The 15984-nt window shown below is 42.8% G+C and overlaps 1 protein-coding gene across 1 annotated transcript in view; it reads left to right on the forward strand.

The window, feature by feature from the left end:
- The window catches only part of adamts17 (ADAM metallopeptidase with thrombospondin type 1 motif, 17), a 91693-nt gene that overhangs the window by 48228 nt on the left and 27481 nt on the right, over positions 1 to 15984 (forward strand). The window contains exons 9-10 of the mRNA XM_069657838.1: positions 8148 to 8288; positions 15366 to 15516. Coding sequence (XP_069513939.1) covers positions 8148 to 8288; positions 15366 to 15516 — 292 coding nt within the window. The remainder of the gene's footprint in view (positions 1 to 8147; positions 8289 to 15365; positions 15517 to 15984) is intronic.

Consider the following 15984-nt stretch of genomic DNA (forward strand, 5'->3'; position numbering starts at 1 on the left):
AATGGGGAGCCAGTGCAGTTGTCATCTGTGAATAGAGGCCTGGTTGATACCAAAATATTGCAGTATTTGCGGTCTGGAGGATATTAAGGCATTGGCGAATGTCCTGATCTTGGATATGATCCTGAGCTGAAAGAAGCTAGATTTGATGACTGTGTTGTTTATCAAATTTCAGGTTATTGTTGAATATCATTCCAAGGTTTTTTGCATAGGGTTTTATGTGATAAGATAGATGATTGAGAGATTGGGCAATGGTGCTTGTGCAGTTTGGTGGGTTAAAAGCTATGATTTTCACTGAGGTGTAAAAGGTTATTCGCCAACCATCTCTCTATATCCTCCAGACATTTGGCAAGAGCAGTGGGTCTGGTTTGGTCACACGGTTGAAGGGTAAGGTAAAGTTGTTAACTGCAACCGAGAAAGTCCTGTCTGTTAAGTAGGATTGAAGCCAGTCAAGGGCTGCTCGAGAGACCCCAACTCAGTGACGCTGATTGTCAATTAGTATTGTGTGGTCCACTGTATCAAAGGCTGCGCTGAGATCTAACAGGACCAAGACTGAGGAAAGGCCACCGTCAGCTGCTACTAGGAGGTCATTAGTGACCCTCAACAAGGCAGATTCCATGCTGTGGTGTGCCCGAAAACCCGACTTCAATGTAATTGCTGTTGAGGAAAGGTATGATCTGTTGGAGGACTACTTTCTCCAGGACTTTACTCAGAAAAGTAAGTTTTGAAATAGGTCTGAAATTATTTGGTGTTACTGGATCCAAACTTGTTTTTTGATAAGGGTTGAACTATGGCATATTTTAGTGATTGTGGGACATTTACAGTGAGCAGAGAGCTGTTAAAAATATTTAGTATGCTCGGACCAATTTCCCCAAGAACCTCCTTCCGAAACTTAGTGGGGAAAATATTGAGGCAGCAGGTGGTGGGCTTTGAGACATAAATGATTTTGTCAAGCTGTGGGAGTGAGAAAAGTATCAAATGTTGGTGACTCCTAGGTGGATTTACCAAAAGACTTTTTGACTGCTCTTCTTTTGAGAGGGGCAACTGAATCAAGTATATGGCGACAAAACTGATTAAGAGTGAGTAATTCCTTCGTGTGTAATGACAGCACAGAGGATTATATTTGGCAAGTAGATGGTGCTGCCCTAAATGCAGTGGAGAACTGGCTAGCTGTGGAACTGTCGAGGATGCGAGAGCAACCAGGAGCAATTTGTATAGGGGCAGAAGGAGACAGTAGTTAATCAAACACAATTTCCAGGGTGTGGTTTTTGACATGCGTCGGACTAGAAAAGATTAAATGATTCAATAAAAGGTATAAAGTATGAAGCTCCAGGGGAAGCCTTATCTATATCTGTACAGAGGTTGCTGAGGTATTCACGAAGCTCCTCAGTGGAAAGGCGCCTGGTGTAGATGATATCCACCCTGAGATGCTGAAGGCTCTGGACATTGTTGGGCTGTCTTGGCTGACATGCCCCTTCAATGTCGCATGGAGGTCTCGGACAGTACCTGTGGAATGGCAGACCTGGGTGAAGGTTCCCATTATAAAAAGGGGGACCGGAGGGTGTGTCCCAATTATTGGGGTATAACACTACTCAGCCTCCCAGGTAGTTTATTCCAGGGTGCTAAAAGGAGGCTCTGGCCAATCGTCTAACTTCAGATACAAGAGGAGCAATGCGGATTCCGACCTGGCCGTGGAACAGTGGACCAGCTCTTTACACTTGCAGGGCTTCTTGGGGGGGCATGGGAGTTTGCTCATCCAGTCTACATGTGTTATGTGGACTTGGAGAAGGCCTATCATCGTGTCCCCTGGGGGGTCTTGTGGAGGGTACTGCGGGAGTATGGAGTACCTGGGCAGTTGCTACGAGCCTCCCAGTCTGTATAACAATAATAATAAGTGAGAGCTGTGTCGGCATCCTCGGCACAAAGTCAGACACCATGGCCTCTGCGGTTGTCACCGATTCTGTTTGTGATTTATATGGACAGGATCTCAAGGCGCAGCCGGGGGGAGGAGGGTTTCCAGTTTGGGGACCTCAGAATTTCATCTCTGCAGACTTTGGGGCAGTTTGCAGCCAAGTGTGAAGCGGTTGGGATAAGAGTCAGCACCTCCAAGTCTGAGGCCATGGCTCTCTACTGGAAAATGTTGAATTGCCCCCTCCTGGTGGGGAGTGAGTCTCTGCCTCAAGCACAGGATTTTAAGTATCTCAGGGTCTTGTTCACAAGTGAGGGTAAAATGCTTAAAGAGCTCGCTGGAGGGATTATATATCCTATCTGGCCTGGGAACTCCTCAGAATCCCCCAGGAGGAACTGGAAAACGTTGCTGGGGAGAGGGACGCCCGGATCACCTTGCTTAGCCTGCTGCTACCGCGACCCGGCTCCCGATAAGTGGAACATAATGGATGGATGGAAAATCTTTGACAAGAGGGACAACAGACATGAATAATTAGGTCAGCAAAGGTTAAAACCCATAATGTCATGATTTGGCAAAATATTAGCTAGCAGTTTGGAGAATTCACTGGTGTTTGATTGATTTGGAGGTCTGTAAATCAGGACACAGAGCACAGGGGCTTTACCATTTCTTTTGAAGGATAGAGATTCAAATGATGTAAATTGGCTAACTGAGACCAGAGAGCAGGACATGTCCCTGAAGAAAACAGCTAAGATGAAGGTCTTGTGGGATAGGGATCTCACGTTCAGTAACCAAAATTTGACTAAGTTAGGCTGAGTAGCCACAAAGGGTGAGTTTACAGTTGAGACTGGGTCTTAAAATGGTGACTTGGATTAAAAACCTTGCAGGGGTGTACATTATAGTTGAAGTTAAAGTGCCTCTTGCTAATGATAACTGGAATAGTGACATTTCAGTGAGGTAGCAGTATTACAGTAAAAAGATGCAACAGGTGAATTGAAAATAGTTCTTACTGGGCATCAGGGTGAGGATGAGGAATCCTTACAGGACAGCAAAGTCAGTTCAATATTTCTGGACAGAAGTCGTGAGCCTGTGTAGTTGGGCTGAAGGCAGTTACGCTTGAAAAGTTCAGGTCAGCCACCTGGAGGGGTGAGCAGGTATCGCAGTATCCAGGCAAAACTTGGCTGGGGACCAGGAGGCATCGGCGGAGAGCTTCTTCATGGTAGCCGGTGCGATGTTGGAGTCCGCGGGCAGCAGAGATGACACGGGGCTGTGAGCAGCGGTAATCTCCGTGGATCGCGGAGTGGGATGGGTGGGTGAGGGCAGTCTATCCTGGTCAGATGTCAGACCTCTTACTGCCCAGTTCAAGAGCATCGGGCAGAGGTTTGCCTCTCCTCATGCCGCTTTTCACAAGGACCCACGGCTGCGCAGCGTAAGGAGTGGAGCAGGCTTGTACCTTAGGTTTGGCTCCTAGGGTGGACCATTTGTCAACTTTCAAGGCTGGAAGGGTGGTGGACACAACCGACTGGCTGCCAGAGATAGCACAGCTGGACCATGGGAGAGTGGCATCAGGACACTGGGCAGCGGCTGGGCAATCTGGAGATTGGGGCAGACTGCCGCGGGAGGGATTTATAGCAGAGATGTGCTTTGCCTGACCCGAAGCAACAGTGGAGAAACCCAGGATTAGCTCATCCTTTTTCCTGAGATCCATCCTCAGTCTTTCGATGTCATCTTTCAGCTCTAATTATGCTTGCTGGTATTGTTTCCCTCCTTTGGTTTCACTGGTAAAAATCCCATGCACAGTAAAAGATAAAGTTAATCGTGAACAGAATCAAAAAGAACATTATACAATTTTTTGTTTAAAACTGTTTTAAAAGTCAGTTTAAGTCAGATTAAGTCAGAGCAATTTTTTGCGCATGTGCAAACAACACAATCCAAAAGAAAAGATTAAGTCGAAGAGGAGAGATATACATAGATCTATAATGTGGAATTATCATCATGGTGCCCAGGAGTAAATGCTCTGTTCATCTTTAATTACATCGTCCTTGCATTCATTTCTTTCATGTGTTGATAAAAGTGCGTTCTGTGTTGGCAGATTCAGATACTCTTTAGATATCAAGACTTACAGTGAGGGCACAAAAACTGATTATTCCTATTATTCACTGTGTTGAATGATCATTATAAAGCTGGAAACATGCAGTCTTCACATAAAGCCCTCATTGAAAGCCCAGTTACATCAAGCTAATGCCAATTTCACCTGAGAATTATGATGAAGTGTACGAAGCTGTGCAGCAGCTCTGACTGTGCCAGGCCCCTCAGGACGCAGCACACTTTGCACTGAACACTCTCTGCTGCACATTTGGGGCCAGAAAAGGTACCAGGCTGGCAGAGACTGTCTCAGATGCTGCCAGTGTAAGTGTGCACGTTATGGAATCAGTGTTACATAAGTACACACTGTTACATCCAACCACACACACACACACACACACACACACACACACACACACACACACACTAAAAGGAATTATTGTCCTGTGTGTTAACAAGCTAAGGTGGTCATATAAACTGTGAGCTCAGGCTGGCATCGTGTCCCAGTTTTAATGGGACCATGTTTCAGAGGCTCAGAACACTACATTATATGCAATGAAAACGATAATAAACTCATAAATAAACACCTATACAGGCTGTATGTACACGTACGCCAAGGACACCAATCTCAACAATTACTGATATGGCATCTGACAAAATGAATTTTTAATAACGAATGGAAAGACCTTTTCTGTGTGCATTGTGCTTTGTTTTCTCTGTTGTATGTTCTTACAGAGGAAAACAGATATCTTAATACAACAAATATTTTATAATCACAATTTATATAATTCATATAGCACCTTTCCATAACAGATGTTTACAACGTGCTTTGACAGACAAAGTAAAAACAGGAATTCAGGAAGATGCAAATTCAAAAAGACGAATAAAAGAATAAAAGCAATAAAAGATGATAAAAAGATTATTAGAAGACATCACATCAGAGGAAATAAAACAGATAACAGGTTTGGAAAAATAAGAAGAATAAAAGATAAACAAGTAAATAAATAAAAGCAATAAGGATGTTAAAAATAGGACCTCAGAAGAGGACTTAAAGAACTGATGAATAGATTAACAGCATTCTTAAAATGCATTTAAAGGGTGACCACATAAAAGCAAGTCTGTAAAAGTTTTAAGAAGTGATTTAAAAGAAGTCACTGACTCTGCATGCCTCATCTCCTCAGGCAGATTCTCGAGTCGAGGGGCCCTTACAGCAACAGCACGATCACCTTTCAATTTGAGCCTTGACTTTGGAACGACCAGAAGGCCCCCATCTGAGGATCTATGGGCGCGAGATGGCTCATAAGGTGTCAGTGTTTCTAAAATGTAACGAGCTTTTAAAGTGATCAATTCTAAGACGGACAGGGAGCCAGTGAAGGGAGGCAAGGATAGGATTGATGTGATGTCGTCTGTTGAAACCAGTAAGAAGCCTATCTGCTGCGTTCTGGACCAGTTGGAGGCGAGAGAGTGATTTTTGGGTGATACCGGAAAGGAGTGAGTTACAGTAATCCAGTCAATAGCTTTTTCCAGATCGGCGTGTGACAGAATTGATTTGATTTTGGAAATAGATCTTAATTGAATAAAACAAAACTCGCCGACTTTCTTGATGTGTTGTTGGAATGTTAAAGCTGAATCAAAGATTACTCCTAAGTTTCTTACAGTGGGTGTGATATTAGAAGACAGCAGACCAAGGGAACTTTCAATCTGATTGATGTGTGAGTTGGGATGGTTGAAGAGTATGATTTCTGATTTCTGACAACATTTGATATCCTTTGGACAGTGAAAAACAGCAGCTAGGCTTTTTTGGTCACCAGTTCTCAGAGGAAGGTAAATCTGTGTGTCGTCTGCATAGCAATGGAAGGATAGATTGTGGCGATGAATAATGTCACCAAGTGGGGGCATACATAGAAAATAAAAGTGGACCTAAAATTGAACCTTGAAGAGAAGGTTCTGTTTAAAAGAATAAAACCAGCTAAGTACAGTGCCCTCAACGCCAACCCATGTCTCAAGACGTCCAATTATGTCCATATTGGATGATACTGTCTCAATGATATGTAGGTCGCTCTAAAATTCAAAGGCATCACTCTTGTAGGTCAGCATTTTTGCATTTGCTCATATTGGCTAACTATGACACAAAGTTCAGCTGAGGTTAATGAGACTGCTTAAATGTTAAAGCTGAGGATAAAAAAGATCTCAAAAGTGACTACTGTTCATCCCTGGGATCATGAATGAATATGTTTCATGGTAATCCACTCTGTTTCACTCCTCTATTAAGAGGGGACTTGTGCAACACAAAGGTTAAAAGGTGGATCCATTCCCAATTAGATATTTGCTTGATTTAATCTGAGTTTGCTATGGAAATAAAATTGTTTTAATCATTTATTTTTCTAAATCCACGTTCTTTGTCAAACTATGGATTTCTTTAGTAAGTACCTGTGTGATGAGTGGGATAATGCACAGACGCAGAGCTTGTGCTGTGATATGGAAAGAAACACAGACAGGGTGATTTCCTGTCTCGCCCCATAGCCCCACCTGCTGTACATTATCACTTACACACACCATGGATCAGACAACTATGTTTTACTAAACTTTGAGAGAGAGAGAGAGAGAGGGGCGCATTCTCTGGTTTTATGTCCTTCCATGCTGCTGTTGTGTTTTGGGGTAATGTTTTTTTTAATTTATTTTTGACATATCCCCCGCCACAGTCGTTGTCACTTGTCACTGTCGTTCTGAGGGAAACACTGGATGTAAACTGTTACTTGACTGGTTTGTGGAGGCAAACGATGACAAGCTGACCTTTTTTTAAAGTAATAATCTCGAAGACTTTAATTTAAATAAATGTCTGTTAAGTCTCGGTCTATCGCTGAATGAGGTAACACAATGATGACTGAGCCTATGGCCCACTGATGAAAGCCTTTACATTTGCAGTATATAGTATTATTATGGACTGGGCGACACCTGGAAAAAAATCACAAGTGGAAAGTTAGTGACGCGTTTTCCATCAGCCAGCTGTGGTTGGTCTGCCAGAGAGGGTGGGCGGCCGAGCTAAGCGGCTGCTTTTCCGCTCTCTGCAAGTGTTGCGAGTAAACACTAATCTACTATGGTGGAACAAACAAAGAAAAGATGGATGACTACAGATACAACTTCAACAATAAGTGAAAATCCAAAGAAAAAGAAACAAACTCGACGCTCAGATGAAGCAAACAGTCTGAAAAGGAAAGCGACCGTCAGCCAGGAAAATCAAGAGTTACAAACGTAACAAAGGGAGCCAGCCGTGGACGTCTGGTTAAATAGGGGCACATGCACCCGCAATTCCTTTTATCGCCATTAGGTGCCGCCAAATAGAACAAAGCTGAGAACTTCGAGATTATATCTCTAACTTCTGAGTCCCCTCAGAACAACACAAACAGTGTGAGGTAAGGCCCTGCTCTTTTAGAGGCACTGCACATTTCTCTGCAGTGGATGAAGAGTCTATTTCATGTTTATTTCAACCAGAAGAAAATTGTTTACGCTTGTAATGTATTACTTTCTGACTCAGTGCCTGGACTTCAAAACAGGTTGTTGTTTTTAACTTGCAAATGTAGGTCATGGCTCATGGTGGATAAACACACACATACACACACACACGCACACAAATGAATGAATCCTCCCTGTTTCAATGAACACTACGTCCTTGTTTTTCTATATATTTTTATCCGTCACCAAGACCTGCCTTTTGTTACACAGATGCCTTGTCAGCTCTGACTGCAGCTCATTTACTTTTTGTGCATGGTCTAAGTCAGAAATATTCAAGATAATGGTGTCAAAAATGTGTGTCGGGATAATATTCACTCACAGAATTCAAAATAATTTGGCCGTAGACTGAAGTTGAATCATGGGATTGATTCAACTTCAGCTTTTGCAAGAACAAATTTCATTTTTACTCTCCATGTACTTTTCCATTTCATGGGGCATAGCAACAATGTGTGGATACAAAATATATACTCACAAGGACTTGTTGATGATATTTTATATGAATATGTGTGCTTCATAAATGAACTGGTATTTGAAAAGAAATGTTTCAGATATAGGGAATGAGAAGAAAGCTGTCTGACTCCCTTATTTGAGAACAAGCTCTTCTACGCTTTGACACAGTTTGTCTGTATCCTTGTCTTGTCTTCAGCATGGGAATGAGCCATGATGATGACCACGCCACCTGCACTGGTCACTCCCACATCATGTCTGGTGAATGGGTGAAAGGAAGAAACCCCAGCGATCTGTCCTGGTCCTCCTGCAGCCGCGATGACCTTGAGAACTTCCTCAGGTGAGACATGGCAAGACGTAACCAAGGTCCATATTGAAAAAACCTCAACTAAACTGAACCTCATTTCACTATTGGTCTCTGCGTTTTCAAAAGAGTTCAGTTCTGAAGAAATAAGAAACATCATAAGGACAGTAATAATAGGATTTAACAAGTATTTAATATTAAATTTGACCAACCATTTGTGAATCTGAAGATTTATTTTTACTCGATATGAAATTATATTTCATCGTTCATTTTTGATTCCATTCAAAAAAATATTACTTTTTAACAACAATGTCAATGTTGGTAGTGACACATTTTATTCCATAATTTCACTTTTCATTATGTTTTCAACAGTGATCTCTTCCTCACCTTACAGCCACGTACAGTTATATAGTCCCTTCCTCTCTTAAGCTTATAAGTTCAAAAACTGCAGATCATTTACACTGAACAAAAATATAAACGCAACACTTTTGTTTTTGCTCCCATTTTTCATGAGCTCAACTCAAAGATCTAAGACTTTTTCTATGTACACAAAAGGCCTATTTCTCTCTAAATCGGTGTCAGTGAGCACTTCTCCTTTGCCGAGATAATCCATCCACCTCACAGGTGTGGCATATCAAGATGCTGATTAGACATGGCATGATTATTGCACAGGTGTGCCTTAGGCTGGCCACAATAAAAGGCCACTCTAAAATGTGCAGTTTTACTGTATTGGGGGGGTCCAGGGGGGTCAGAAAACCAGTCAGTATCTGGTGTGACCACCATGTGCCTCACGCAGTGCAGCACTTCTCCTTCGCATATAGTTGATCAGGTTGTTGATTGTGGCCTGTGGAGTGTTGGTCCACTCCTCTTAATGGTTGTGCTGAGTTGCTGGATATTGGCAGGAACTGGAACACTATTTCTTTAGCTTTTAATCTGTTTTTGCTCTTGCTATCTACCTTGCGGTCCTTTCTAGTAGCCAGGTAGGCAGGTAGCATGGGCAGCCTTGTATAAGCTGTTTTAAACTGTACATGGTCCCTTTTAAATAAAATACAATAAATAAATAAATAAGCTTACATTATTTTTATCATATACAGTTTGATACTTCTTGCTTATGATCTGATAGAAGAGCCAGTATGTCAAACACAGGACTTTCACCCAGGAGACAGCGGTTCCTATCCTGTGTGAAGATGTAACATAATATTTTAACCAAATCATTATCTTTCTCTTAACCTTGAAGTGTTGCCGCCTAAAACTAACCACGAAGTTCCTTTGCCGAAACCCAAGCATACTGTTATTGTTGTGAAATGGTTGCAGTTTGGTTAGGTTGAGACCCTGACACTAACTTGGTTGGGTTTTGTATGTCATGGTTTGAATTAAAACTATAAATCAATGTGGACTTTTACACAGGACACGGACAGCTGTCTCCTCCTGGATGAAAGCCTTTAAGGCAAATGTCATGCAGCACAATAGTACAAACCAATCACAGCACAGAAAGCGGGATTCTGATCAGGAAAGAATAGCAGTAAGTTCTTTCTTTTACAAAGAAAGTCTTTTTGACCTTTACAGAGTCAAGTGTTTTTCTCTGAGGAACATAATTAAAATCACAACACAGCCAGCTAAACTTAGTTGCTGCTGTTAATCTTCTCACTTTGATGCTGAGTAATAAACAAAGCTCACATCCATGAATAGCTCTCTTTCTCTTTCCCTCTCTGTTATGTACACACACACACACACATCTTGGCTGTGAAGTTTGCTGACAGCATCAGTGTGTTGCCAGTGCCCTCTGTGGGGCCTGTATAAGCCAGCATTAATGGAGCCCCCATACCACGATTCACCATGGCAACGGTACACAAAAAGAGGTCCTCCTACGTCACATCAGGGGAACTCGAAATCCTCACGTGGACGTTCAGCGAATACGAGCATGTTTTTAGAAAAATAAAGTAACACGGCTGCAGCTGCAAAAGAGAGAGAAGCGGCACAACTAAACACGTAAGTTTAAACTGGTCTATTTATTTAATACTTAATCATGACTGGAAGCTAAAATGTATATTAATTTAGGAGCAATCCAGCGGGAGAAAAAAACGTACATGGAAGCAGTTAAAAATAAAATACCAAAAATCATTCAAAGGTGCGGCTCAGGCAGAACAGGCTCATGGCTGAACCTCACTTCAATCATATTTTAAATATTAAACTAATGAAATATCATTCAGTGGCTGTTTTAATGTGCATTAGCTTTATCCCTAACATGATGCTGACTTCACATACATTATAATTTATGTTGATTAAACTGAATTGTGTTAGTAAAAAATAAAATTCCAATAACTTCCGGCGTCTTATTTGAGTGCTCTCGGCAGTGGTGGTGGGAAATCTAAAAATGATGACTTTGACACAGATTTGTCTTTTGATTTTTTTTATCATAACTATAAAAGACTTTTGCAAAGCGGTCAGAGCAGCACAGAGACGCAACGTTTCTTCTTTTAATTCGGTAACCGCTCAAACACACGCTTGAGACGGGCTGAATGAACGAGGAAGTCGAATGAGGGTTTTATATTCTAGAGGGAGGAGACGGAGCGAAACTCAGAGTTTCCTGAAGAAAACCTGCTAAATCTGTTAGGTTCACAGACTCAGTTACCATAGTAACCAACTCAGAGTTAAAGTTACCTCTCTTTCTGAAACGGCAAGCCCGAGGTTTCCCTCATTTCAGGGTTAACAAACCCGGGGTTTTCACTAAACCCGCTTTAGTGAAAACGGACCCCTGCTCTGCCCAGCAAAGGGCACTCCAGTGTTTGATTACATTGGAAAAGACAAGTCTTACAGAAGATGCATGATGCATTGCATTGCATTGCCAAAGAAAAAAAAACTGACATGCAAAAGAGTATGGTACATTAGGTGCATTGCCTAAAGACTGTGGCATCATCCCTCTCCCTGGTTTAACTCCCTCTCATTAGGCCTCTGAGACAAAAGCAATTGAGAAACTCATCTATGTTTCTCTGACTCGAACTCCTTGTTGTACTTACATCTTCATTATGTGGAAGGACAAGACCATCTGACATTCTATCAACCACTGACGCCCCACTGACATCATGGCCCAAAACAGGTGCTGTCTCCCGCTCGTCTCGTCTGCTTTTGAATGACTGCTAGGGGCTATGAACTTTTCCTTACTTGACTTGATAACGCCATATCCCCTTGTGTATCAGGGATTGTCAGACCTTTTGGTTGATGTTCTCAGGGAGCAACTTCATTCCTGTGTTTTTTATCCTGGATAACATTCTCATCTTCTTCACATCCAAGCAGAAACGTGAAGCATTCTGTTGAGGCTTCTTGCAAACCACCTCTCTCTCAAAGTGGAAAAATACGAGCTCCATGTCTCAGAGGTGTGTTTCCTTGGATTTGTGGTCAATGCTTGTACTCAAATAGACTCAAAAAAGCAATGATGGGCCCATCCCCTCTTCTCACAGCTTTGGCTGAAGCATTTCCTGGGCTTCCCCCACTTCTACCAATTCATCCAACACATTAGCTCTGATGTAAGAAGAGAGTTCGGCCGCCTTCGCCCTGGAAAGGCAGCGGGCCCGGATCTTTCAGAAAAAACATCCCAACACCCACAGTGACTACACACTGGTAGCTTTGACTTCACACGTCATGAAGTCACTGGAGAGGATGGTCCTGAAGCACCTCCACACCATCGTCGAGCCGTCATTGGACCCCCTGCAGTTCGCCTACCAGCCCCATATTGGAGTTGAGGATGCCATCATCTTTCTGCTGCACAGGGCTTATTCTCACCTGGAGGAGGCAGGCAGCACTGTGATCATCATGTTTTTTGACTTCACCAGTGCTTTTAACACCATACGACCTTCCCTGCTCAGGGTGAAGCTACTGGACATGCAGGTGGATGCTCTGCTAGTGACCTGGAACACAAACTACCTCACAGGCTGACCACAGTATGTGAGGCTACGGAACCACGTCAACAAATGTCAGACACCATTGGGAGCAGCACAGGGGCACCACAGAGGATGGTCCTGTCTCCCTTCCTGTTCACAATCTCACCTCTACACTGCAGGTTCCAGTCACAGTACTGTCACCTGCAGAAGTATTCGGACAAATCTGCCATCGTGGGCTGTATCAGCAGGGATTAGGAGGCCGAGTACAGGAGTGTGGTGGACAAGGTTCATGGAGTGGTACGGACTGAACCACCTACAACTCAACATCACAAAGACAAAGGAGTTGGTGGTGGACTTTAAGAGACGAAGGACCAGTCCAAATCCAGTCACCATCAATGTAGCAGAGGTGGACATTGTGGATGAATACAAGTGCCTGGGCGTCCACATAGACAATAAACTGGACTGGACAAAAAATATAGATGCGGTTTACAAGAAAAGTCAGAGCCGTCTGTGTTTCCTCAGGAGACTCAGATCTTTCAATGTCTGCAGACATGGGACACTAACAGACTCGGTGAGCTCATCAGGAAGGCTGGCTCTGTCCTAGGAGTTGAACTAGAGTCCCTAGTGGACGTGTCTGAGAGGAGGATGCTGAGGAAACTCATGGACAATACAGCTCACCCCCTGCATGCCACACTGGAGTCCTACCAGAGCACCTTTAGCGCTAGGAGCACCACAGAGCGCAACAGGAAGTCTGTTCTACCTGTGGCCATGAGACTGTATAACTCCTGCCTGTTCAGAAGGAGGAAAAATGGAGCACCATTTATCACCATGTCCAACTTCTGATATCATGTGCAATAACACCTTTAATATCAGGTTATATGATGTTCACTATGTATGTACAACATTTGTTTTTGTTTTCATGTTGATATTTATAGTATGCATAATCATCTGCAATGCTTCCACTTATTTATTGGTACCATGTGCAGAATCAGGAGCAATATAATCTTTTGTTAATTATTGTGTACAAATGCATTCTATATCATGCACTTTAAATTCATAATCTTGTGCAATAGAAGTTCTTACTATGTAATAACTGTCAATACTACTGTCATTTTAACTGTCATCGTTACTTCCTGCCTACTACTATAGATAACTATTGTAATATTTTTTTTCTTTTAGGCATTATCTCTTTTGCATTAACCCATACACTTTATATTTTATAATTTAACTTATATATACTGTATATTTTTTTGTATTTCTCATTTGTACTGTATTTTTGGAGCTATCGGGCGCTTCAGGATTAATAAAGTTCTATCTCATGTTATCTTCCTATAAAATGTGGAACCTTAAGATTTCCTGGCTGTTATCCAGTCGTCCATGAGTTGACTGCTTTGAGGGTGCAGAGGAGCTGTTGTTGGCTTGGATTAACCCTTGAAAACCTGGAGTACATCTGCTCAGCCAAACAGTTGAAATAACATCAGGCCATTGTTTCTTTAACATTAACGTTTGTTCTTCTCACTTTCCTGCAATATTTGTCATGCAAGTCCCAGTCAGAGAATTTTCCCACCAGCCTACTGCAACTTCTGCCAGTTCCCCTTCGCACCTTGTCCCACTTCTCTCACCAGACTGCTGCCATCTATTGGTAACACTGCCATTCTCAAAGTTGTGGACTACAGCGCTGCTCAGTTCCATCAATTACCTAAGCTGCCTTCATCTGCATGATCCTGGTCAGACACATTCTCTTATCAACTCCCAAGTCAGAGACACTGGGATCCCAACTCACCTCTAGTGTTTGCAGCCTCCTGGACGCCACTGTTCATCTGGATGCATGAAACAGGACACAGAGACCACACTACAGCTCTCACAGCATAGCCCATCTTTTGAGTCCAGTTAAGTCATGTGGGGTGAAGTCCCAGCTCTTCCCTCTGTCCATTGTTGTTCTGATGCTCACAGGGTTATGGACCTCCTCTCTTCCCAGAGCAAGAACAAGACAGCAGCATTATGCAAGTCAAAGCCTTCATTCTGCTGCTGCCACATCTGAATGCAGGCAACCTCATCCTTGATTGGAACTGTGATCGCTGACAGAAAGCCAACCAATGGCAAATTCCTGCTCCCTGCTAGCCACGGGGCAAGATGTGTGCCTGGATAGCTACGGTTCCTTTCCCTTAAGTGTAGTATAGGAAGCTGGCCCCCTGCTGGTAAATAGGCCAGCTGCAGTCTTGCTGCACCTCCCTCACTCCACGAGGGTCCATCTAACCTTCTCTGTCTCCCACCTTAAACCAGAAAACTGAAGCTGAAATGTTTTTATGTTCTTAGATGAATAATTTGACATTTCTACAGTATGTGGAAAATGTAGAAAGAGTCACAGTAAGTGCCAAAAAACACTTAATGTTAACACATGATGTGAAAGAACCCCTCCAGGTAAAATCAAGTGTTTAACCTTGTTAACATCTCCATGTGGTGTTCTTCATGTGCTACAAGACATATCAGGGACAACATCAGCAGTCACCTCCATGGCTGGGCCTGTCTGCTTTTAAACTGCAGTGTACCAAGGACAGGCTGAACAACACGTTTTCTGATTGGCAGGTTTGAGACGTCACAGACCTAAGGAGCCAATCCCGTTAAAAGACGGGGTGACGCTATGCATATCATTACGTGTAACCTATGGCAACCACTTATGCGATGCGCGAGCCAGCTGTAACCGTCATTGTAATTTTTGCAAACTCACTGCTGACTACTAACGTTAAGGTTACTACTACTAATTACTACAGTTCAAGCGAGCTAAGTTTCAACAAGTTGCCACTAAACGATGGCAGAGACGTGTTTTGTTTTGAGGGGTTGATTGGAAATGTGCGAAGTGGGCGGGGCCTATGCAGATTCAAGGAGAAGGAGGAGATACCTTGGGAGGATTTTTGGGTAAGGTAATTAAACGTATTTTGCAGAAAAAACAGATCAGAAACAATTTATTATTTCAAGCAGATAATTTCCTATGTCTTAAAACATGACTGGAGCTGCTCTTTAATAAAGAGTGTAGAATAAAGTGTTAGGATTGTGGTTAACACTGGAACCCTGAACAATGAGTGTACTGTACCACAGCCACATCTGCTTTCAAAATGACAATTGACGAACATTGTCACATCTTTGTTAGGTGTCTAGTCTTATTTGGATTCAGATGTTACAGTGAAAAGAACAGTTCACACATGGTATGATTCCCTCACTTGTGTGTCTTGTTTAGATCCAAAGCCAGTGGCTGCCTCCTGCACACAGACCCCAGGAGCCGCTACCAGGTCCGGCTTCCTCCGAAGCTGCCAGGCATGCACTACAGTGTGGACGAACAGTGCCAGATCCTGTTTGGAACCAATGCTACTTTCTGCAATGACATGGAGGTACAACACACTTCATCAGTCCTGCTCTTTTAAATGTCACAGGTTTTTCACTTTTCAGAACAGATTTCTTGTAACTCTCACCTCTCCTAAAACCAGGTAGCCTTTGATATTTATGCTTTTTAAGAGGAGTTCCTCCATAAAAGGGCAGCAGCATAATTGTTGGCATTAAAAAAAGGTTCTAAGAAATATACAGGAATTGTATTCAGTTCAGCCCAAAATCTCACCTGGCTTTACCCTCATGTACCTGTTAGTTCTGCTGTGGTAAGAAGGTCTGTGGTGCCATCACATCACATGATCTGCAGAGAAGCACACACACACACACACACACACACACACTCTCAGAGAGTGTGAGAGACTTTCTCCTGTAAGTGATTGTGGTGAGACCTCTCCTTTGGAAGGCATCTCATGCTGATGTTTTGTTTTTGAGGTAATATTTTCTTTATTTTCAATATACAAAAATATCCCCGG

The sequence above is a fragment of the Semicossyphus pulcher genome, unplaced genomic scaffold (assembly GCF_022749685.1).
Source record: "Semicossyphus pulcher isolate SPU_LCO1_2020_fin unplaced genomic scaffold, fSemPul1.0.p SCAF_1, whole genome shotgun sequence".
Lineage (NCBI taxonomy): Eukaryota > Metazoa > Chordata > Actinopteri > Labriformes > Labridae > Semicossyphus > Semicossyphus pulcher.